The sequence below is a fragment of the Hakea prostrata genome, chromosome 9 (genome assembly GCF_041222555.1).
Source record: "Hakea prostrata isolate BN-2017 chromosome 9, UWA_Hpros_2, whole genome shotgun sequence".
Taxonomy (NCBI): Eukaryota; Viridiplantae; Streptophyta; class Magnoliopsida; order Proteales; family Proteaceae; genus Hakea; species Hakea prostrata.
In genome coordinates, this window is record NC_142608.1 from 1,493,810 (window position 1) to 1,519,897 (window position 26,088).

Here is a 26,088-nt window from a genome sequence, read left to right on the forward strand (position 1 = left end):
TGCCCCTTTGCTGGAGCAGTATGGTTTGGTTGTGACCTATCATTTAGAGTGCCTCAAAATGAAGATAGTTCCTTTGCAGAGTGGTTGTTTAACAACCCTCAGTTGGAGCAGCTAACTAAGGCAGTTAGAAGGAAGGTGGTTGGACAAATGTGCTTTATGGCCTGATATCTCTGGAGAGCTAGAAATGAAAGCAGGTTTAATAATAACACATGGAGCCCGAATGATGTGATTGACTATGCCGTGAAAGCTTTTAAGGAATTTGATGAGGTCAACATACCAAGGAATTTGAGGACAGCGCAAGGAGGGGTTATCAAGGAGACTAGTGTTCGTGGAGAAGTTAGGTGGAGGGCACCATCTCAACCATGGGTTAAGATCAATGTAGATGCTTCTTTAGACTTGAATGGCAATTCAGGCATTGGTTTTATAATCAGAAACTCCGAAGGCTCTCCTTTAGGAGGCTGTGTCTCGGGGGGTGGGGTTTCTGGGGGTGGGAGGGAAGCTCTTGCGATCCGTGCGGCTATAATGGAGGGAGCAAAGAGGTCTACGGTATCTCATCATCGAATCGATTGTAAATCTATTGTATATCACCTAAATAGCGGGTCCCCTTCGCCTCCGCGCCGGGGGTGGTGCTAGAGGATATTAGGTTGCTTTCCCCCCCTGAGATGTCTGTTGTTTTTGAGTTTATTCCTAGAGAGGCCAACTGGATGGCTCTCTAGCCCGGAGGCCGGTCTATTGAGGGTGAGACTGTTTGGCCGTTATCCACTACTTGGCTCCAGGAAGCCTGTTCCTGTGAGGCCTTGTGCCCGTCCCTTCAATAAATGGATTTCTACCAAAAAAAAAAAAAAGATCATCTTCTCGTAAAACAATGTGCTCTCTACGGCTTTTTACTAGGCTTGTAAACAGATCGGATTGGCTCAGATACACCAGTATCCAATCCGGCAAAAATTTTAAAAAGGCATCCGAATCCGAGACTTTATCGAATATCCGATAATAATCCAATCCAATAAAACATCCGATTATTGATTGATAATTATCATTTTTTTACATTTTTTATTTAATACTGCTATCCGAATCCGATTATCATCTATTTTTAAAGAAAAAATGTTAAATACTTTACTCTATTCGGATAAAAAATTATCCGGATATTATCCGATCTGATAAGCAATTCTCCGAATCCGGTTGCTTAGCTAACGGATACAGATATTTTCCGGTAAGAAAATTTTCGGATACGGATACCCTTAAATGAATACAAATGCAAATTCGAAAGCGAATTTCGGCTATCCATTTACAGATCTACTTTTTACCACATAAATAGGAGTGTGGCTCATTGATTTTCCATTTCTCATTTTAATATTTATTCAGTAAATCGCACTCTTATTTATGTGGTAAAAAACTATAACAAGAGAACAAAAGCACAATGTTCACCCGTCAAATTTTGATATTTCATTGGCAATAGTAATGATACACGTGAATGTGTTCTCGAATGTAATTTTTTATTTTGGTGTAATTTAACCCTTTTTATAATTTATATTTTTTTCTTTTAATTGAATTTTAATTTCAAACCCACATATTTGCCATATTTGAGGCATATTCCAAGTTCGTTTATTCATCTATAGCTTCATGAATTTGCAACCAGAACCAGACGTGTGAAATACCAGTCCCCCTTTGGTCACCACCTTTCAAGAATTATCAGTTTATTTGAAACTACCCTTGGCCTTTCCATTGAAAAATTCTTCAGATCAAGTTTATGATGAAAAGGGAAAACAAATAGACCAGCATCATGGCCTCCCTGTCATAATACAACTTGCAAGAGTTAACTCTGAATCCCTTCCTTATCTGGTTCCATATTCATCAAATCAACTTTGAGAAAATACTTTTAACCATTCTTCGTTTCAGACCCATTCAGACCCATTCAGCAATTACGTCTCTAAAATACTTTTAACCATTCTTTGTTTCAGACCCATTGGCCAGAATCTCAAGACCCATCTCATTTTTAATTTCTACTATTCTGGAATATGCCCCAACAACACTAGCCTTATCTCAAAACCTCACCCCTATGTCTGGTCATAATTCAAATCAAGCCGTACCATACAACCCAAAGAAGGAACCAGCGAACCAACCATAGAACCATCACAGGGCACCATGGGCCAAAGCAGTAATTCCCCACCGCCAAAAGATGGTTCTGTCTGGTAAGGAAACGGCAAAGCCATTGACAAGAAGAATGAACTACGTATGAGCTCTGTGTCCTGTGTCCGTTAGGCTGCTACAAACTTCATTGGCAACCTATCATCTGATCAGAGTCGATGCCATTGCTTTCTCAGATAATTCACTCTCTGTATATTATAGCTCCATGTTTGGTCAACTTCCTTTCTGCTAGAAAATTTGTGGGCTGCAAAAGAAAATTTGCAGAGATCACCAACCACCAAAGCCTTGTCCATAGAACAAGAGTAGCTCTACAGATTTAGGATTCACTGGTCCACTGAGAACCTGCCACCCTAACTGATGCAAGAATGCCCTGCTCCTCCTTCCTCTCCTTATCCAGTGCCCACTTCACCACATTTTGCACTCATCGGTAGGCACCATGTTTACTAAAGACTATCAGCAGCACCTGTATCCGGGGTTTGGTGTGGCTACACAGGCCTGTTAACGAATTTCTGTCACAAGACCAAAAAATATTTCTACTTCTCTTATACCAATTACAACAGTTTGTCATACATCATCACCTCTTCCTATCAAAATTTAATTTACAGGCAAGACAGTGGAAGAGAAAGAAGGAAAGCCCACCAACTTCATCTTACCTTCAGGAGTCCCTATAGCCTAGAGGAGGAGCAAAAAGGAAGGGGGAAGAAAACCCATAAAGCTATTCACCACCCAGAATAATTCAAAAATAGAGGGCTACAATTTCTATTCAGAACAGAAAATGATAAAATGGGGAAAAAGAAAAGGACCAGCACGAGCCGCAAGCAAGAAAATACCTGCACATGGCTCCTCAACTAACTTAAAATGGTCAATATCAGTCACAGGCAAATCTCACCTTCCATTCCAAACCCCGAGCTTCCTTCCCCCACTCCAACACAATTTCCCATCCATCTATATATTTACACTCAGACCATGTCGATGTCATAGATTTTTTTTTTTTCTTGAATGTTCCCTTCGCCCAAACTCCAACATTTCCAAGAATTCCAAGATTGATTTCTGTTTCTTGGTTTCACTCCCCACAAAGAATTTATTTTCAGTAATTAGTAGTCCAATTCATCTGAGCACGCTGAGGCTGCTGATAGACACCAGCTGGAGGTCCCACCATTTCAACAGCTCCAGCCATTGTCTGAGACTGCTGCATCAGTGGATGGACGCTTGCTGCAGCCACCGTCTGTGCAGGGTGATAGATTCCAGCAAATGGGCCATGGCCAGCCTGTGTGGGTGTGAAGGCTACATGCTGCCCCTGAGGAGGAAGGTTATAGAAAGAGCTAGCCTGCAGACCAGAGATATCTCTTCCTGGTGCAGGTATCCAGACCGCTGATCCTTCGCTCTGCATAAAACAGTCAACTGTGAAAAATCCAAATTTAATTTCCATAATAGAGTTCCAAGAAATGCAACAGAATACAAAACTGACTCGATCTGATACAAGTGATAGATATTGAACTATTCCTCAGTATCTTAATAGTTTGGAGATGGAAAGGTGCAGTCTCAAACAACAGAAGTTGTACGACTGCCATTTGAAGTGGCATACGCATTTGAAATGGAGGTCATTCAGTGCACAGAAAGAAGTGATACCACAGAAATAAAGGAGTTAAAATCCAATGGACTGATGAACCTAGAAATGAAGACAATGAATGGTTCCAGATTGACAACAAATATAGCTTCAATCCGAGTAGAATGGCACAACAGATCCCCAACAGCCAACTGACTGTTAAAGAAAACACTGGTTGGGAATCATAGCAAAAACATACAAAATCACATTAATAAATGTCTGTAAAAATTTCACTTGTAATAAGCCTAGCCAAGCATCCTAAAATATAGACAACTACTTGCAACAAATGAGTATCAACAACTCAATTAGATTGCAATGTTCTGGAAAAATATTGCAGTTAATATAAACCTCAGAAACAAAATCACATACGAAATTCCACAATCACTCAAACAAAATACCAAGTTTCAAATCAAAATTGCTGAAAAGAGGTTCAATTTGCTTTAAAATATAAAAACTAAACTCACAAAATCTTATAGACTTCAAATTCCCCAACTCATCTAGGCTCCCAACATCTGGCCACAGGATTGCAAAGAGATAGTTTGGTTGAAACTCCAACAAAAATGTAGGTCCATCAATGTCTTGTTCCAATTTGTTTACCAGATTTAAGCAAGTTTGAATAAGCACTAGCAAAGTAGGTGCAAAACCAAATTGCCACTTTTGAGTGTCCATTCTGTGTCCATCTAATCATCCATGCATGCATGTGTTTAATAAATGTGATCCAAGGGAACACCCCAAGGTTCTCAATAATTCCCAACATTTCCATTCATTTACTAATTTTAGGCCTGTTTAGCCCAATTCGGTGGATTTTTTTTATTTCAATTAACCTTTCAAAATCTTAAACCTTTTGTGTCGCCTGTCATCCCCTTCCTTCATCAAGTGGAGCAGAGCAGAAGGCAAAATAACTCAATGAAAGACTGGAAAAACTACAACAGAAGGCAAAGAAAGTTTGAAGAAGACAAACCTGCTGGCCAGTGATGTAGACATTATTTTCCTTGAACTGAGAGGCTGCAACTTCCTCATTTCCGCCAGAGTTTCCTGTGGTTGCGGCAGGACTGGGAGGGTAACCAGCAGGGGAGGAGCTGCATGGTCCATAGCCACTTCCCACTCCTATGTGAGTTGAGTTGGTCGTATTAGTTCCAGGTTTGTATTGAGAAAGAGAGTATTTAATACCTGGGGCAGCAGCTGCTGCAGCAGGTGGATACACGTTGCCAGTTGGTGGTTGCTGAGGGAACGCAGTGTTGCTTAGGAAATGGTGAATGGCTGGAGGTGGTACATAGAATGGGGAGAAATACTGGCTATATGGTATGTAGTTAGGAGGGTAATGAGAGATATGTACTCCAGCAGGCTGTCTGTAAACAGGAACAGGTTGTGGAGTCACGGCTATAGAGCTCTGCATCAAACCAGCAGCTTGAGTCACCAGTGGAGTTGGAGCTGTGGTTGACAGAACCAAGGAGTTGCCACTCTGCAATTGGAAACCAAAGCATAAGTCCATGAAAACAAGCATATTTACTCTACAAAAATCTAAAGATGCATAAATTGATTTAATAGAGAAATTGCCTTTTGGAGCCAAACCAGTGGGAACTTGAAATGGACTGCTTAAAAAACTAGTGATGTGCCCTGAATGGCAATTATAAATGTCAAGTTTGAGTCAACTTTTCTTTTGTTTCATTATTCAAGTGCCAATTGTCAATTCTCTCATATATTGAGAATTATTTAACATTCAAAAATATCCTAAAACAAAGTAAGTTTTAGGACTATTTTTTATCATGGAACACATTTACATCCACCAGGGACAATCAGCAATTCCTGGATCAAAATGAGTCACATCTAAGAAATGGCTATGGCAAATCCTTAAAAAAGGAAGATATGCTCAGGTTCTCACATTGCTATGAAGCACCTAGTTGGTGCTAAAACACAGCAGAAATAGTTTAGTTAGAGTCAGTTTATTAGCAAATTGGTTGTGTTCCTCATTGAAGCAATTTCTATAAAAAAACAAAAAAGTTCACAGCTTATCCAGCAAGTAAAATCTTCTTGCCGCAGCACAGAGCTGGATCTAAATACTTCCACTTCTCTCCCCTCATTACCCCCACCCAAACCCCCCCCCCCCCCAAAAAAAAAAAAACAAAAAAACTACCCTGAGAAATTCTTGGTATCGTCAGCCGAGTACACAGCAGCTCAACCAAGCAGCAAGAAAATCCATCTTAAAATTGTTCTGATCATTTGGGTAAGCCAAAACAGCCATCACACATGCAACAGCGTCTTGGAGATGCTAGTCTAATTTATCAATTGTGGCAGGAAACAACTCTCCAAGGCATACCCACTGCACATGGCTCTCACTGCAGGGCCTGGGAAGGGTCATTATGTATGCCCCCTTAACCCAGCTTTCAGCATCTTCCAGATTTGACCTTGTGGCCATTTGTTCATAGTGGAATTGTAAGTTTCATCAGAAAACAATTCCACAATTTTCTTTTCTATAGTGGGATGCATCTCCATGAAAAACAGCCATGCTTGAAACAACAGTAAAAGGTTTGTAAAAGATTCTGACTGCCAAGGCATATGCCTGGGCACAAGTGTTGAGATGAGCCACTATACAGACAAAATAATGATGTCGAAGGTTATGACCTGCTCCAAACTCCCAAGGCACCAGATGGTACTTGTTAATGGTTCATGTGCTTCTACATCAAAATATAATTCCTTGTTGAGATATACAAATGTAGAGATTACATGTGTACCCAATTCAAAGCATTCAAAAATCAATGCCACTTACTATTGGGAAATGCAAGTTGGCCAACTGAAAACAAAACCACTTGCTTAGGGTCACCTGAGTGTAAGCTTTTATACAGGAATTGGGAAAAAGAGAAAGGTTATAGAAGCTATTGAGAATGGACAAGTTCTTTATCAGCAACCAAGCAATTGTGTGGCATAAGATCATCAGCAACCAAGCAATTGCGTGGCATAAGATCATCAACAACCAAGTAATTGCATGGCATAAGATCATCCAGATTAACAAGAAGTCAGCCAGAAAAGCCAGTGCAGTACATTTTCCCATATATGCGTGTATAAATGATTTAGACCTTTACCCACATCTTAATCTTCGTTTTCATAATAAGGATTTCAACATTCAATAAGACAGCCACAAAATTTAAATCTTTCACATATTAGACAAAAAGTAATATCCAAGTTGATTGATATGAACAAACCTCTTGAGGAGACTGGCCAGTCTGGGAAGACATCACTGCAATATTCCCATTGTACTTGTTTGTAGTTCCAGGAGGAAGGAAGGGAGAGAAGCGGCCATCCCCATCAACACTAGGCCGGTAAAACTGAGTATAATAGCTGGCGGAGGGATCAAATGTTGGAGGAACCTAAACAACATACACAATAGTTAAGTACCTTATGACACTTCCCCCTCCCCCCGGGCACCAAAAAAATAGAGAGAAAATGATAGCCTAGAGCTCGAGTGATATGAAGGTGCAGGGAGAAGACTTCTTTTAGAACATGCACAATGTTGAAGGTACAAACGGATCTAGTCTAGTCAAGAAACATGCCACAAGATAGTAACGTGAAAAAGAACTAAATATCAGTCATATGCTTCACAAGTGCAGTCCAACAGTATAGATGAAGAACTTGCTAGTCTTTTGAATAGAAAATTCAACTGGTAGATAGGCTGATCAGTACCCAGTTATAACATTGAACATGCCAGCTAAGAGAAATGCCAATTGCCAGTTGCCTGGCAATCCCATGAGGTATATATCATGCAATGTAGCTGGCCGTGTGTGCGTGTCTTAGTTTTCTTGGGCCCAAGCTATAAGTTATCATGAGGTCTCCATTACTACAAAATGATTCAATTTCAGATGATCAGGACCATCTATGAATGGTCTCAAACTAAACATTGTCTATGCAAATAATGAGAACCAAACAATGATTTAAGCCCCTGACCAGTGCTACAATGAAACAATCTTTAATAAAATATTCCAACTTTTACAGTGAAAAGAGGGTGGCAATAATTTGGATTAAGCTGATTCTTTGCCAGGTCAACCTCTTAATAACAGACAGAGAGGGCTCCTCCCAAGACTATGAATCACGTGATAAAAGTACAAGGGGCCCAAAACTGCTGCGATGATACCCATGTACTCACATCCATGGAAGGCCAACACCAGAATATGGAAAAGTACATTGATAAAAGACAAAGCAAAAGAATTGAACGCTTACAACAAAGCCTGGGAGGCGAGTGACATCACGTGTCTGAGGCTCAGAGCTTTCAAAGGGTGCAAGCTGACCTCCAACTACAGGCGGCATGAACCCAAAACTGTAATTTGCAGCAGTGTGGACAACTGAGTACTGAGGTCCACCAGATGGCAAAAGTGTTTCTGGCTTGGACTCTGTAGCTTGACTAGATGAGACACCAGCCTCTCCGGATGATATATTTTCTGACATCTGTGCAGGTGAGTGTGGATGATCAGGATAACCTTCTTCCTGAGCAGCAGAAAATTCATTGTGATTGCTGCACACAATAGAGAAACAAGGTTAAATATCAGAATTGTGGAGACTAATAGTAATAGGTACAACAGCAGATGGGAAGTATGACAAGATTCATAACAATTAACATATGTAGGACTACACTTCGAACGAATCTCAACCAGCCAGCCAAGCAGTGAGACCGTTTACAGGAGCTGAAGTACCACTGTAAAATCCACCAGAGATTTACTAAGCACAAAACAAAACTAACCACCAATATATCATCTCTAGACCTCTCATCATCCCTTAGCCAGATTTGATACAACATCAACAGAATGCAACAGAATATCTATCATCACCAATATGCTTGGGTTTTGGCACGAAACTCATATACAAAAATGGAAGCCTCACGGTCTCGGTGTGTCTTGATATCCACAATTACAATCCATACTTGATACTCCCTATTATCCATTCAACACACTTTCTGAATAACCATGCTGCAGAGGCATTTGCATCATTTTCACTCCAGGAAGGAAAAAATGACAACCGAAGGAGGTGTACATGGCCTCCAACAAAACTTGGGTATGATACTAATTGAACTCTTGACAGAAAAACAAGTGATTCCCGATACGAACCTTGAGGAAGGTTCCTCAGCAGTTTCTTCAAAACCCTGTGAGGATTCAGACAGAGGTGTAGAGCTCTTGTCACTATCAGGACCATTTGCATAATTCATGCTGGGCCCAAAACTAGCATCAAAGCTTCCAAAACTCAATCCAGTTCTTTCTGCTTCAGGGACATGGAGATGAGTAGGAATGATAACATGTTGACCATCAGAGAAACGTAAATCTTCTAACTTCTTCTGCAAGTTCAAAGTTGTTTCTTCTGAAGCAGAGGCACTCAATAAAGGTTGTGACTGAGAACCAGCTTCAACAGTGTTAGACACACCATCAGATATCCCAATGGCTCCACTAGCTTGAGAAATATTATTATTTGTCGGTTTTGGTTTCCACTCCTTGCCAGGGCCTACTGCTGTGGGGAAACAAAACCACCAGTTGTACATCCATTAATAGCATTGACATGGAACATTAATCCAAGCAGCCACAATTACTCAAATTCAAATGCATAAAAGAGCAAAGCACCAGCCAACTTAGTACTCTAGTCATTTTAAAAAAAAAAAATCTTTTCTTAGTTCCTTCCATCGAACTGCGATGAATAGACTTTGCATTAGAAAATAAAGTATAAATGAGCAAAATTCGCAGGTTGGAAATATAGTATAGGAAGCCTTCGCAGTTTGGAAATATAGTATAGCAAACAGTCCTATATATACACACACACACACACATACATATATGTAGTATAGGAAGCCTTCGCAGTTTGGAAATATAGTATAGCAAACAGTCCTAAATATATATATACACATACATATATGCATGCCAAGAAAATACCAGAGTTATGTCTACGGAAGTTGCGAAAGATAATGCATAGTCCCACGGCTCCATTATAAAACAAACTCAACTCAGATTTATCCAAACTAAGGCTGTCTCTGGTCAATTTTTTATTTTTTCGACATACAAATGTTTTTGCAGGAGTTTGGTATCATTAATAAACCATATTTTTATTTAAAATAAATCAGAAAAATAGAACCATAACAAAGTCAAGACATCCATTGATGTATATGTTTCTAACCAACAAGGTCAGCAGCAGAACTTGTAATCACCCTTATGAGATGACATGTCAGTGATAAAGGGGGTCTAGTATTGTAAAATAAGTGACACGTCAGTGATATAGGGGGTCTAGTATTGTAAAATAAGTGACATGTCAGTGTTATAGGGGGTCTAGTATTGTAAAATAAGTATTTTCGTTAGTCCATTTCATCATATGTAGTATGACATGTGGGTTTAATTGGACAGAGGCGTCCCACAGCAACGGTTAGTACAAACAATGGGTGTTAAGCAGGAGCAGGTAAGGGAGCTGTGATTCAGGTAGAGAGGTGATGGATATGGTAAATGCTTTGGGTTGCACAAGGCAGGGAAACCAAGAGTAACGTCTGCATATGGATTCCAGCAGGATTGTGCAAAGAAAGCCTGCACGATGGATGGCAGAATTGATTAAAGCCAGAGTGGCATATGCATGAGGGACAGGGCTGCTCATGGAAATCCTTCAAGCTCTGATCCAATTGAAGGTCAATGCAATGGTGCCAATTCATTGTTTATCATTTCATCCAATATAGATCTCAGACTAGCCTTATTTTGAAAACAGGATCTTCTTAATGACATGTCAACATTTCGTACACAGGAAGGGAAAGGTCTTGGTAATTATTAATGGTAGAAGCATCTGATTCCACTGAAAAGAACAAAAAACCATTTTCTGAATATGCTCATTGCTGGCCTTGTTTTTCTGGCCATCAGTTCAACACACAATTAGTACCAGATGTACGAAAAGGTTGATGGCCACATTCACATTCTTTTGGATTTTCTCATGTTAATCTGTACTGTTGTAATTCTGGGTAATGAATAACATGAAATGTGGCTTCATCTTTCTTCTTAGCAGGAAAAGATGCAGCATGTGGGATAACAAAGACAAAGGAGCATCGTTGATCGAACGAAGAGATTTACATAAATTGATGGAGGATCTAGAACTTTGTGTCATACATGAGCTTCAACGGTGTTGGTTGTGGGATTCTGAAAAACAGGATCACGGAGAGAAAGAAACATGGAGAACAGAGTCCCTGATCAATGAATGGACAAGGAGCACCATGCTGAAGTTGTGAAGAATAGAGGCTTCAAAGAAGTTGCAGTGGCAGGGGTTGGGAATTCTGTTTAATACTTAAATGTGAGTAATCCAGGGGGAAAGGGAGTGGGGAAATCCAGGAGGAGATGAGCTGGGGCGTGTGTGTGTGTGTGTGTGTGTGTTTTTTTTTTTTTTTTTGGGGGGGGGGGCTGGCGGGCATGAAGAAGAGCAGAGATAGAGGGTGAAATTACAAAAAGCACTGGCTGAGATTGAAGGTGTGAAATATAATCAAAAGGCAAAAAGAATTGGTTTTTACCAACAGTAACCACCTAGGTCATAAACAAACAAACCCTTTATCCATTATGACCATGAATCACTCACTCTCCACACTTGACTACCTATATTGTATATAATTATCAAGACACAGGGTAGTTACCCAACAGTTTCTAATTTGATCCACTATTATATATAATGATTACAAAAACGTTTTCATATTTTTACCAAAAATAGTTTATGCTGATGATTTCTTTCAATAGACTATAAATAAGAACAAGACCATGCCAAGGAGAGCCTACGAGGATCCTTTTTGTCCTATTGAAAACAAATAAAATAAAATATTAAAATACAAAAGTTGCAAAAAACAAAACAATACCTACCAATCAACTGCAAATCTTTTGTACAAACTACCAACCCTCTCTCTCTCTCCAAAAGTAAAGATGAACAAACAAAACAAAATATGGTAGTTTTCATGGCACAAGGTGAATTGTATTATGTCCAGAAAAATATTAAGTTAGATATGGCTTTTTGACCTGTAAAGTAGATGAACTGATAAATAACGAGGACAAAAAGAAACAGTCAATTGCACAAAAATTGGAACTCCAATTCTATCATGAAGTGTCAACCTATGATTCCTCATACAAAAAATTAAATGTTATTACAGCCAAACTAGTCTGGGAAACATATTAAAAATTAAATCATTTTCTAATTGTTAAAGAAAGTCATCAGTGAACAAGAAAGAAATTTTCAACACTGTTCTCTACCCATACCTCCCATAAACCCTTCAGTTAATGAGCATCACATGCATTATCAGTGCATACAGCGTGGTTTGATTATTCATCATGTCATACTGAAAATCCATTCATACACTAACTACAATATAACCAATATCACAAAAACCACCCACTATTTTTCATTATTCCTATACTCTTACAGCATATTTTCATCGAAGAATAAATAATTGATCTAAGTATGAGCCTCCATACTTGCACTTTACGAATGATATTGTCACTTACTCTGTATTCATGCTTGGCCAAATGTGCATAATCATACGAATAAACAAGAAATGAAAATCACATCGAAACTAAAAGTCCACAATGAAAAAGAAGACTTGTCATTCAATTAATTTAAAATGCAGATTTCTGTGCAATATCCGAAAAAAGTACATTTCTTCCTATTTCTTTCAAACATTACTTGAGAGCATTTGGAAAAGCCTGTGATCCAGATACATGGGATTACAAAACACTAAGATTGAGATACGAATTAAGGAACAATGATTTACAAGACAATTTATTGAATCTCTATCTCCTACCTCTACTCAATCTCCTTTTTATACTCTCTTATTTTTCCAAGGAAAATGCACCAAATGAGAATTATGCCAAACTTGCATCAACTGCACATTTCATTAACGACATTTTTTCAAGTCCATTAAAGTCTATCGAGAAAAATAAAAAATCACAGTGATCACTAATCACACATACTAACCTATATCTTCACATTCAGATCCCAAAAAAAAAACATACACACACAGTAAAGTCTATCGAGAAAAATAAAAAATCACAGTGATCACTAATCACACATACTAACCTATATCTTCACATTCAGATCACAAAAAACACACACACACAAAAATGTCATTGAAAGAACGAAAAGGAAAGAGGTTTAAGGGTTCCACATTTATATTACCCTTCTGAGGACCAATAACTTGCTGCGACCGATTGCTGTAATTAGACGAAGGCCTACTAGCTGTAGAACCACCATGAGTAGAAGATATAGATTGTGATGGCTCAGAGAGCTGATTCCTGTCAACTCCCTGTGATTTGGCAAGCATCCTGTTCATGGTGTTCCCAATGTCAGAGACTGCTTTCTCTTTTGTTGATGAAGGCAATTCAGATTCTATCACATCATGAGCCATAGTTTTGTTCATTTGAAGATGATTGGTTAGGTCCTGAGGAACAGTCACTTTGCTCTCAGCAGAGACAGTCACATTTGGCTCAATACTTGCTCGTTGGCTCCCCACCTGACGTTTAATAGTGCCCACTGCACCTGGAAGCCGTGAATCCAGAGAAGGCACCAAAACAGGATCTGAAGCTGAGGAATATACACCAGACACAGATGCAGGAGTCAATAATGCTGAGAAACGGTCAGAGCTGGGTGTGGACTGACTGCTTGAGACTCCAACCACAGATGCAGGGATGTCAGTCTTTGCATTAACATGTGAAGGAGGAGGTTCACTTTTGACTTTATTTGCATTAGAACCTGAACTATTTTCAGATGTGTCCATGCCACTAGCAGTTGGCAACTCAGAGGCACGTCCAACCACAGTTGTGGGACCATTAGCCACAATAGAAACAGAGCTGCAAAACCAACAACACCCAAGTAAGTCAAACAACACAACACAGTAAAGATTCGAGAATAAGAACAAATTTTGCTGACAAGTCACCTTGATACAGGAGTTGTTGCTTTATTTTCTATATCCTGAGATGCTGGCAAAGAAGGTGTAACCACCCTCTCAGCCCCTTGATTGACTCCATTTTCTTTTCCAGCCGCAGCAGTGCTCCCACCCACATCTGCGGGACAGACAAGAGACAAAATTGGCAACTAGACACATACATAACAAACACCGACACGACTTAAAATCAGGCTATTTGTATAAGCATAACGAGACTAGTTTGCGTTGTCACCATCAATATCAAAAAATAACCAGCACTTGAGTATAGGTAAGGAAGATAGCTTTTGATAGAAGAAGAAGAAGGGGGAGAAAAGAAAAGAAACCCAAAAGACTTGAAGCTTAAGCTACACTCACTCATTTAAGTACATGAACTAAATACAAATTTGCTGAACCAACAAAATCATAGTTACAACCAAAAGAATAACAAAGGACTTAAGGACAGACTTTCCTCGGTCTTAGCTTCTACACTTCAATAGCACTTTTGTATGGCACTGTTCTATTCCGTTTGTAGGTGGATTCAGATCAGAACATGTCAGTAATCAAGAAAAAGTATTTTTTAACTAGTATGTTCAGATTGATACTTGATACAAAGACCACCTAATGGCCACTCAGATGCATAGAAGGATGGTGCAACAAAGGTGATATTATTTTCCTGCCACCTGAGCAGCAATGCTCAATCTAGTATTCTAGAAGCAAAAATATGAAAAACTGGATGTCTAGATAAAGATGAGAAATTTTAAAATAATAAAAATAACAAATAAACTGGTTTTGCTAGAAATAAAAAAGAAATCGGAAAAGACAGATTACAAAAAAGCAGTAACAATGTTCATGAATTGCTTCATGAAGTTGAAGTTTATACCATGAGACACAAAACGAGGAGGATAGTTTCCACGACCACCCCTGCCCCCTCTCCCCACAGCACCTGATTTCCATCTAGAATCTGCAGGCTCTTTGTTGTTCACACTCTGCAAGAAAATACAGAAATATACCAACATCAATCAAGAGAACAAAAGAAAAAGAAGAGCCAAATGACAGTTCCTCATGGAGAAGGCAAAGTTAGACATCATGGAGGTAAATAATGCTCATAAGGAAAACATGACATATTCAAAATGCTTCATATATGAGTAAACTCTGAAATGTAAAATGTAAAATGCAATATCTGTATCATGTAATTCTGACACCAACTGAATTCCTTAGATTTATCAAGGAAAGAACCATCCTACATCTCACTTCTTTTCCAATATTACTTACATGCTTTTCATCTTTATAAATTAAATTACAAATATTTTCACCATTGCACTTGTTTTTTACATCAAATCTATTGAAAGCATTACTGTGTTGCCCTCAGTTGAGTCACCTTCAACTTATGTTCAGCTCCTAATCTTTCTGAAGTAAAACAATTCATATTTATGCTATCCCATAACCAGACCTCAGACCAAAAAATATTTGGACAGAAATTCAAATTATGACAAGTTTACATCAAGGATCAGCATCAGCTATGATCCCATATATGGTTGCACTTATCATGGATGATTTAACCAGAGGTATTCAAGATGAGGTTCCTCAGAGCACTTCTTTTCCTGTTCATATTGTTTTGGTGGACAAGGGAGGGAGGGGGGAAAAACCAGAGACAAATACCAAGTTAGGGTATATGAAGTGTAGCGTTAGTACACAGTGTCCAACTTTGGTTACACTAGTATGAATAATGAGGTGGTGAACCTTGATGAGACACAGATTTTGCAAAATGATTACTTTAGGTATCTTGGCTCAGTCAAAAATAAAGAAGGTGGCAGACAGAATGATGTTTAGGATGGATGAAGTGGAGAGGTGTGTCCAGAGTTTTTTGCGACCGGCAGACACCTTTAAAATTAAAGGGGCTAATGCTGAACCAATACAAAATTGGACTAAAGGTGGATAATGTAAGGCGTGGACCTTCATTCCATCAGTTCGACTGTAATCGGCCAACTTAATGGACCTAAATTATGGGTACATGAGTTGAGTACAAAAATCCCAGAATTTAGTTTTTGCTGTGTCTTTCTTATATTTTCTTCAGTTAACCATCGTTCAATTGGCTCAATGCTTAATTTCGATCCAATTGTAGTTTGGTTAAAGTTGCCATGTGATGACTGAGTTAAGTCACATTATTTATCAGTCATCATCTTCCAATTAGCAATTAGAGCCCCGACACAGGGGATGACCTCTACCATTATTTGCATTGGTGTTTATCTTCCTGAAAGTTAGTCAAGCCTGTTTAAATTTGGCTTAAAGTAAAAGTCGGTTACTCCTATTTCTAATAGGATATTTTACTTGTCATTGGCTACTTAAGGCCCATTTTTGTACTCCGTTGGTTGACTGAGTAAGATAGACTTAATTTATGATATGTTATTCGATTAACAAACTGCTGAAGCTGCTTCCTTTTTCTCCAACGCAGGAACTGGTTTTGTGAGTCATATCCAAACTGACTCAGTGAGTAATATCCAAGTGTAGCTCCTTGGTGAGTTATGTTCAAGCTGGCTGTAGTTGGGATATTGGTAAGTAATATCCAAGACCTAGTTTGACAGTTGAACAAACATATGCGGTTCCACCCCATCTTCTTTCCCTTCTCCCTTTCCATTTATTTTTGGTTTACAGACACACCCATCCAATACAAACCTAAGTTAAGTTCATCAACCTTATTTGCCATTAGACTCATCTCCAAAGCCAGTAAGGAATCCCCTTCACAGCAAGACCCACTTGAACACCACAGTAGTCCAAGTTTTGCAAAACCTTAGACCAATTAAAGCTCCAACTGCCCAAAGCCTGGAACTACAGATTTCACAGATCAAGCACATCAGTAATTCAACAAGCTTTTACGGAACAACCCCCTCCTTCAGTCCAATCCCAGCCCCAACAGACCATTGAGACCCAATTGACCACTACCCCTAGAATCTATTAACTACCTTGAAAGTTAGGGATCATCACCAACCATCAAAATTGACTAATCAGGATCAGGCCCCATCCCCAGCCCCCTCATCACTGTTCTAAACTTAAACAGTCCCATCAGAAACCTAAAACCTATCCAGCCTTTTTACTAACCGAAACTCCTAGCTGGTCTATTATTAAAGTCCTGACTTGCTCCAATCCTATTGAGGTTACATCACATACAACAAGCTGTGACGTATGGTGCAAAATGTTGAGTAGATAAGAAGCATTATATAGATAAACTTGGCATAGCAAAGGATGAGGGTGTTCGGACGGATGAGTGTCAAAACAAAAGAAAGCAAGGGATGACTATAATAGATATGGTTTGGGGACAACTCCAATGCACGCTAGAGGTACTCTAGGGAAAGAATGATTTGAATGGTGCAGAGAGCAGCGGAGGAACAGGTTCGCATTATGTTGGCCAGCAACAGCAGCTCTTCAATTTGATTGCGGGTTGATTCAAATCTTCATGGATCTTCACATATCTACTATTGATTTCATGTCTTGAAGGGCCTTCACATATCCTATATTGGTAGCAACGGAAGAGCAAAATCAATTCACTGCAACGGAAAAGATAAGAGAAAAGAAGACAGGAGGGAAGACAGAAGGAAATAAGAGGATGGGCAATATAGGCCCTGGGTCTCTCACCCACAGCTATTTCAACTGTTGAACATGGATTACTCTTCCAGCAATTGCAATGTGACTTGCAAATTTTGAACTCACCAAAAGTCTAATCTCACATTGCAATGAGTGCCTATTTATAGCTTTGCTAAAGCTTTATAAGAACTATGAAATACTAAAATAATGGCAAATGAAAGTAGAATCATATGGAAATAGGAACTACTAGAATTGGTTAACATTAGGCTTAATAGTCCAGCCACCTGCAATAATAACTGAAAAATAAACTGATAACTACTAGAATATAAATTAGACTAAGCTTCCAAATCTCCCAACTATAAAGAAAGGATAAACATGGCTAAAGTTTAAGGAACTAGAATAGCTAGGCCTAAAATACCCTTAGGAGAAATGGTAAGAAGATATGATGGCCTAGACCTTGTACCTAGTATGGCCTCAAACAGTGCAGACTAAAAGCCAAGGATCCATGTAGCCAGCCTCATTTAGTTGCAATAAGGCTTGTTATTCCAAATCTCCCAAGAAAAATGACTCAATATAATCTGATCTTGGACCCCACAAACCTTACTCAAGTCAAAAAATGGGACTTTGACACTAGTCACATGAACTGCGTTCGTCCTTTTCATGGCCCTTCCAGAAGACCAGATGGTCTGATTTTGAACTACCCTGGTCCTGCTGGTTCTTTTGGATCTGGTTCCATGGTTTTGTTTCTTAACCTTCTACTGTCCAGCCTTTACTTCTACATCAGTTGGCATGACCATGTTCAGTGGATACTCCAGGATGATTCAGCATAGGGGAGTGACAATTCAGATTGACAAAACTAAAAGAGCAAGGCAGACCTAAAATGACCCTTGCAGAAGAAGTGAAAAGAGACAGGTATAGATTATGACTCAGGAGAAGTGGTAAGAATCCATGCAGTCAAACCCATTTAGTTGGGACAACTAGAGTTGTTGTAGTCATGTGCAAGTCCACAGCCAGCACTGGTGTCCAAGAAGTGGATCTACTATAGTGGGTAGAACTAAGTGAACTCAGGCGCAGGTATGTAAGTAGAAACCCATAGTTATCTAAGCGGCAAAGTGACCACAGCTTTTAAGGGCTCCGGTAAGTGCCACAGCAATTAAGCAACAAACAAGCCGTTCTGGTTTACATTTTTTTATATGACCAACTTATGTGGCACAAATAGGATATTAAAATTTAAATAATTCTCAATTGCTACTCATAAGCTAAAGAAATATTGAAGAGTCGCAATAATGAAAGATTATCATAAAAAAACAAAATGTCACAATAATGCAAGATTATCATAAAAAACAAACATAAATTCAACTCATCATAACACAATAGCAACATAGCATTATAAAAATGATTATGATTTATAAAAATATGAAAGTATTTTATAGATAACCTCGGCGCTCATTTGACCCTGTTTCTTTAATCCTGAAATGAACTCGTGCTTTGCATTTCATGGTAGCAAGATGAACAACCAATAATATGTAGCACTGTGGAATAAAGTATTATCGTTTAAAATACCCCAAGAAATGAATTCTGAACATTCAAAATGCCAAAAAAAAATTTACTGCTCAGCCCATAAGGCATCATGTAACATACAAGGAGTTGCCTTGAAGTCACCTAGAGACACAAGGCATACATTTCTTTGCATACACAAAAGCGGGCCATCGCCTTGGACATCCTAAAATGCCTTAATTTTTCGATGGAAACTTGAAGGGGAAAAATAATTCACTTATTTCATAAAATTGAACAAACTTGTCATTTACAAAAGAAGCAATGACTGCAAACTCAACGAGACAAATTGTGATCTTAAAGACAAAAGCATTTTGCTTTTGATGACAAAGGAAAATCAAAATTTGATTCCTTGGATGTAAAAGTTGGTCAAAATGCAGCAGCACAAACAAATGTCCCCGACACGACGGAGCAACCAAAGAGTCATTACAAACATGCATCCCATGGAAGCGGCAACAAGAAATTAAGATGAAGTGAGGTTTTATCACCACAGATAAAAACTCACCTCCTTTCTCCTGTCACGTTTCCTTCTGACCTCATGGAATGTATCTGTCAAACCAAACCAAACAAGTTTGTAAGTCACCAAACATCTCAAACATATAAATGATCCCAAAATTCCCAAGTATTTGTAATTTTCAATCTATTCACACACATACACCCAAAAAATAATAATAATGGAAGCACAATCTGAAGTAAAAAAGTAAACAAAAACAATGGGAGCACAATCTGAGGTAATCACAGAGAGCAACAAAGAATTTTTGTTTGCAAATTCCATGAACACAGATAACTTGAGGATGAAAGCACGATATGTAACTGATGGATCAAAGAATTATCCCAGCATCAAAACTTGAATCCTGGAATCCAGTTTATCACTAGTTTGTATCTATCAAAAATGTGCATCGAGATAGCCCAAGTTTGTTTGTCTCTTGTCAGCTTAAATTGTACAAATCACATCCAGGGAGCCTTATTAAGCCACTAACTTGACTAACAGGACTTATAAGTAGAAGTAAAGGTTTTCCAATCATGAAAAAACAAAATACTAGAACTACCCTTTTCAGCATCCCACAACCAATTTTTTTTCCCCCTCTAAGACTCAGTAAGCAACAAATCAGTAGTACACAGACCGTTTTCATCAGATTAATCCCCAAAAAAAAAGTGACTTAGACCCAGTTCTGTAAATCGAGGTGGAATACAATCACTGAAGATTAGGGAGAAAAAACCTCCTTTCACATGCTTCGTCAGTTGGATGAGCATTCAAAGAGAAAACAAGGAACCCTAAATATTTAAACCGAACTCCCATCAAACAAAAAGGGAAGGGCTCGACAAAGGACAATGAGACAGAATTCAATGGAAGCCCTGGACCAGAAAATATTAGGTGGACATTTGGGGTCCAATAAACACAGACAGTAGAAAAGTGGGGAAAGCAAGGGGGGAGGTGATAGACAACAACAAAATCAGAAGAGGGGGGGTGGAGAGCTAAGCATCCTTGCAGAGCTTACATCAAACACTGTACAGTGATCGAATCCCTCATACTCAACTCAAAATTTTTCAAAATTTTGCAACCCAATCGCAGAACATTTTCCTTAATCAAATAACGAACTAAGAAGAGCCCCATGGATCTCAACCCATTAGGAGTAAAATCAGGAGCAACCGAACTAACCGTAAGTAAATCAAAAATGAAATACCTTGACTCAATAGCTTCTGAGCGGTTTCGTTGGGATCCATTGAGCACTCTTTTAGCATTGCATATATCTCCTCATCGCTGTGGTTCCCGGCGATCTCTTTGATGTTCTGGATCATTTTACGAACATTGTTAGGGATTGGAACCCTAGAACTGCCACTCATGTTTACAAGGAGACAGCGAGACACAACGACGGCACGGAGAAAAGGTAAGAGGAAATAAGGAAAGTAAACGTAACAAAACAATCAAGGGGAGAGAGGGAGAAGATGGGTCTACGAAGAAATAAAGGAATCTGTGAGGTGATTTTGGGATTTTGAAATTATTTCTGAGCGAAGTATGAACTTGGAAGGGAGAGAGATACAAATTTAAATAGAATAAACAAAAATACATTAATTAAATTGACTTTTCTCCAATGGCCAATCGGCGATGGCCTCTGGGACTATTTCCAGTGAGAGTAAGTCTATTTTGTAATTTTCTTCTCGTTTTTCCTTTTGACCCCATTCTATACTTCCCCCTTTTTTTCTTCTTTTAAAAATTAATAAAAAAAAATTATAGCTTCATTATCTGTTTACATAATTACATTACTGTGTCTTTTTAAATTACTCTTATACCCTTGAGATCAACCTCTTATCAGTTGGTTCAGTCCAGCATAGTGAACCAGATTTAGGCTGGTTATAACTTACAAGTCGACCAGACCTTTTTCTTCTTTTTTTTTTAATTGAAAATACAATGAACACACAAGAACACCAACTGGCAATTATGTCTCCTGGTTGCTAGAGTCAATCCTACAATAACCAACATAGGGTCAGACGCAAGTGCCCAACTAGCTTGGTCTGACTCAGGACCACATAGAGTATCACCCCACACAAATCAAACTCCCATATTGGGGAGTCCTGAGATAATGGATGGGTATTACGTTGTGCTAGCCAATAATAAATTTAATGTACCAAAGATTCGAGTTGGGGATGCACCTTAGTGAAGACAACTTGGTTACGCATGCTCCAGATGAAATAACTAGTGCAAAAAATGCAGAGAAAAACCAATAAAAAGATGAATTGTCCCAGTTAAACCTAGTGCCTATGGAAATGATGTTATGTATGTCGGCCCGATTATATGCAACTACCAGGTGTCAGAAGGGTGGCAGCTCCCCGCGGGGAACGTGTATCTGATTCACATGGAAATCATTCAGCGGACGGCCCAAATCACCCTGATATATGGACGGTATTGATCATATATTGGTTTAGGGTTTTTAGTATAAATATGTAACTCTTCTCCTTTGAAATTGGTTATTTAGTTTGTTAAAAGTTAGTGGATTGTTCGGCGGCCATGGGTTTTCTTCCCCTTGAGGGTTTCCCATGTAAAAATCTTTTGTCTAATGCATTTTCCTTTTTCGTTGTGTGATTGCTCATTGGGCTCAATCCTAACAAATACAACAAAGTGGTGAAGAAATAGAATAGGACTCCATACGAAGTCCCAAAGGACCATTGATGATTGAACCATATATGTTGGTATAAGGACACTTAAATAAGATGTGCAAATAAGATTCCTCTCGTTGCAAACAAAGACTAGTGTCACTACCACTGTCACACCAATGCTTTCAAATCATTTTAACATAAAGACCCATATGCAATAATCTCCAAAAGAAAATGTTGAATCCATAAAGATTTTTAAACTTCCAAAACCACTTCCACCACCAACGTATTGGGGGAAGGCAACTAACCTTAGGTAAGAAAGACTAATCTGCATGTTTAATTGAGACTTTATAAGAAGTCATTTCTAGTGAGGTTAAACTTCAAAGTGTCCCTTGAATTAGATAAAGGGAGAGAAGCTACTAGTTGAGCCAAATGTTTGGGCAAAACCTCCACTAACTTAGCAATCCACTAAGAGGGATTAAAAATGTGAAGTATGAAACCAACTTGTACAACCAACTCAACCCCTCTCCAAGAATCAATGAGGAAGGCATAAATTTACAACAAAGCTCATCTTACTAGATAGTGCTTGTGGGTGGATCATGAGCAATAGTATCTTCTATATCCAGAGTGTGATGGTTACTATCATCCTTCACACTTGAGACATAAAACACAAAAAGGCCAAAATAATAATGAGAATCAATAGTAACCAAATAACCAATGAATGAGGGGGTTCTATTTGTCATATAATATGTGAAGGTTCAAGAATAGTGGCCCCGTTTTGTTTCCTATATGGCAAAACCCGCAAGACATCAAGAACAACAAAGCTAGAAGAACTATCAAATGTGAGATAACATTTGGGATTCCATAGTGTTAAGATGATAACCCATATGCAAGTCAAAAGGTCCTGGCACAAAAAACATATAGTGCTGGAGAGAACCACAATGAGGTATTCAGAAAGGGGCACCGAGCGAGAGACACGACTGATGATATGGCAAGGAATATTGAGGCCAATGAGTCCACAGTAGAACAAAGGGATGAGCCTAGGCAGGCAATTAATGTATTAGAAGTAGGGCACATAAGCAACGATGGGAACAAATTACATCTCAGCGGATGATGAAAGTGATTAGATGATGTCCAGTGGCATAGGATCCACTTCCACCATATCAAAGTTTCGATTATAAACATCTTCACCCACTTGAATGTCAATAAGGGAAATATTATGAACTTCTACATAAAAATGCAAGCCAAAATCACATTCATAATAATATTCCACTAAATCATAAATATACCCTACTATAATCGTAAAGAACTCATTGGGATTGTTGTCAATAATGAGACAATCAAAATGTCCCTAACGCTTCTACAATGGGAATGACGACTAGAGATAGATGTTTTGTAGTGCTTTGTTTTGTGCAGTGCACCCCGACATCTTTTACAAACACAAAGCAATTCATACTTAATAGTCACAAAAGATGTCTAAGCCGTGACACTTTTCTATTGGCTTAGATTTACATTGCTCCATAATTTATCCATGTTATGACAAATCATGTCAGGGAGCAAACTTGGTCACTAAGAGTATGAATCAAAGACTTTATTTTAGTACGGGAGAAATATTTAACAAACGACAAAAGACACTGCACCAAATAAATGCAATGAACTATGATAAATTATACATTAGCTATCATTTTATAACAACAACCATAATCTGTTTCCAACTCAATGGGGGTCTACTAAATGGATCATCAAGGGTTAAAATAAAAGAGACATGAGAAATAGCAACAGTAAACTTTAAGCAAAAAATACGATAAGTAGGAAACAAAGTCAAAGTAGCATTCCACTAGCATCTCTTTACATGGGATCAATTGCACAAACACTCATCCTTGAGATAGATCTCTACTAGAACTCGTATGATAAGTGGTTATTTTAACATAACTTTAAAAAATAGATATAAACAAACATGATGGCTTGCCCTATCTCGCTAATCAAATAGTCCTATCCACTATTTTCAAGGTCCTCAATTAAAAATGTTAGTGAAGTAAATTTATCTTCATCTCTCACTTTTCAAAAAATGCCTCGTATCAAAGCAAGACATTTTCATAACCATGGTCTAATTGTAAATTGCACCTTATCACTTTTCCTTTGTCTAGTTGATACTAATAGACATGATTGAGATGTTAGCGGGATCGGGGTCACTATGATGTTTGAGTATAGTTTCCCACCATTGACAATATGGATGATTTTATATGAGCATGATGTTAAATGATGTGCACAAAAATTTGTATTACAATCTTGTCGACTAAATTTTCATCAAAATTCATTTAAAGTACAATTGTTTTCACGATAATATTGCTAGCTACTTTTTTATCGGAATTCATTTGAAGTACAATTGTTTTTTCACTTAAATAATGCACTCTACTAGTGGACCCACATTGGCATCCTCTTGTTTTAAGCATAATAGTGACTTCCCATCATCCAAGAGAATCAATATCCCACTACAATTGGTTTGGCTTTCCGGTCTACTATTTTGTAAAACTTTTGCCCATCATTTACTTGTAGACAAATGAATACTCTCAAAAAGTGAGTTACATTGTATTATTGTGACTAGACATAGTTGGATGCAAATCTACCACCTTGCCCATGACCAATAGGTACACTAGTGTAGGTGCAACTGTGCAAGTTGGGGCATACAACTAAGTAATATTATTTATTTATTGTTTTAGTGAAATAAAATAGTACGAGAATAGTACAAATTCAATTGTGTATCATCTCTTACAATTAGATGTGGAGTCCAAACGAATACTGTCACACCCCACCCAGTTGGCTCTAGACATACTCAAATACCCATGGGAGTGATACACTATAGAATTTAGATTCACAACCAATTCATAATCATATAACACGATATAATATAATCCAATAGTAAATGAAATAAAATGTATCAAAGTATCAAATGTCATTACAATCATCCTCAAAATATTAATCAAAATCATATTTAGAGTTGAAAAGAAAAGAGAAATGTTTAACAACAAAAGTCTTAAGTATTATTTTCACAGTTTAGGAGTTTAAGTAGCACTATTGTCTAACAAATAAATAGACAATAAAACTAATCACAATTATGGCAACCACTTTTTTAAATGAAATCTCCAAAGTCTTAAAATGGCGGACTCCATAAGCGCAATTCGAGCAAGGACATGTCTCTCCATGTACCTCGGTGACTCGCCTTCTGGTCCATTATAGGACTATGTCAGCGGCGAACTATCCAAGTAAATAGTGTCCTCATAACCTACAACAGAAGCTAAAAAGAATATACGAATGAGTTTCATAGAACTCAATGAGGTCAACATAATCATACATCGTGCATCTGACACACATATAATTACATGTAATATATATATATATATATATATATACATGCATTAAGTTATAACGCCAACCTCCTTTGGGAAGGTCTCGTCACTTTGATCCTTCACATAAATGTTACCTCTGTTGGGATCTTGCTAGTCACATCATAACATGCCCAGGGATTTAGTCACCACTCTCTCACCACACCATTGACAGTGAGTACTAGCGCATGTTAAGGACAAGTTTAATCGAATGCAAGGCCAACTATGTCTCATGCTACATGTGGTCCGGATACCTTATCTCATGCCTAGTGCCTTGTTGGTTTGCGTATCCTTCTCACCTAGGGATGATGTTCCCCACGGAATCACATATTGTGTTGGACTAACATCCCGTAACCCTATGGTTATCCATATATACATAGGCAAATGTCTTTGTGGCTTCTCCACAAGAATCACAAATCGTGCTAAAAGTACCACAAGCCCAACACTATGCATATGCAACCTAACCAATTGCATGATGACGATGGACATGTGTCTCCCCACATAAACCACAAATTGTGCTGGATGACAACATGACCCACCCTTTTTCAATGAGGGTCACTTGGCTTCAATATCCATGCTGAATGGATAGTAGCACTCGTCATGTACTAGCCAATGCATTTAGACATCTATTGACCATGCACCTAGTGAATCTAAGTGGATGTATAGGCACCAAGGGTATTGGGTTGACCCACAACCCCGAGTTAGTACATATATATACATAGATTGTACTATACCACCAAACTTCACCACACATCACATTCTCAAACATCATTTGAATAAATTGAATGATAATATAGGCATAAAACATTATATTACCTTATATTTGTGTAGAA

General features: G+C 38.4%; 1 protein-coding gene across 2 annotated transcripts; it reads right to left on the minus strand.

Annotated features, from left to right (window-relative positions):
- Positions 1–1,789: 1,789 nt before the first annotated feature.
- Positions 1,790–20,784, minus strand: LOC149003932 (uncharacterized). 2 transcript variants are annotated; one of them, XM_089167800.1, is made up of 10 exons: positions 20,465–20,784; positions 19,285–19,328; positions 14,527–14,632; positions 13,659–13,785; positions 12,902–13,572; positions 8,845–9,235; positions 7,964–8,255; positions 6,952–7,116; positions 4,713–5,213; positions 1,790–3,529 (listed from the first exon to the last, which is right to left on the minus strand). In XM_089167800.1, exons 1-10 carry the CDS (start codon positions 20,622–20,624, stop codon positions 3,233–3,235), a joined length of 2,754 nt encoding a protein of 917 aa, XP_089023926.1. In that variant the 5' UTR covers positions 20,625–20,784; the 3' UTR covers positions 1,790–3,232. The 2 variants fall into 2 exon arrangements, with proteins under 2 accessions (XP_089023926.1, XP_089023925.1); XM_089167799.1 differs by having other exon boundaries at positions 8,845–9,238.
- Between the last annotated feature and the right edge of the window lie 5,304 nt (positions 20,785–26,088).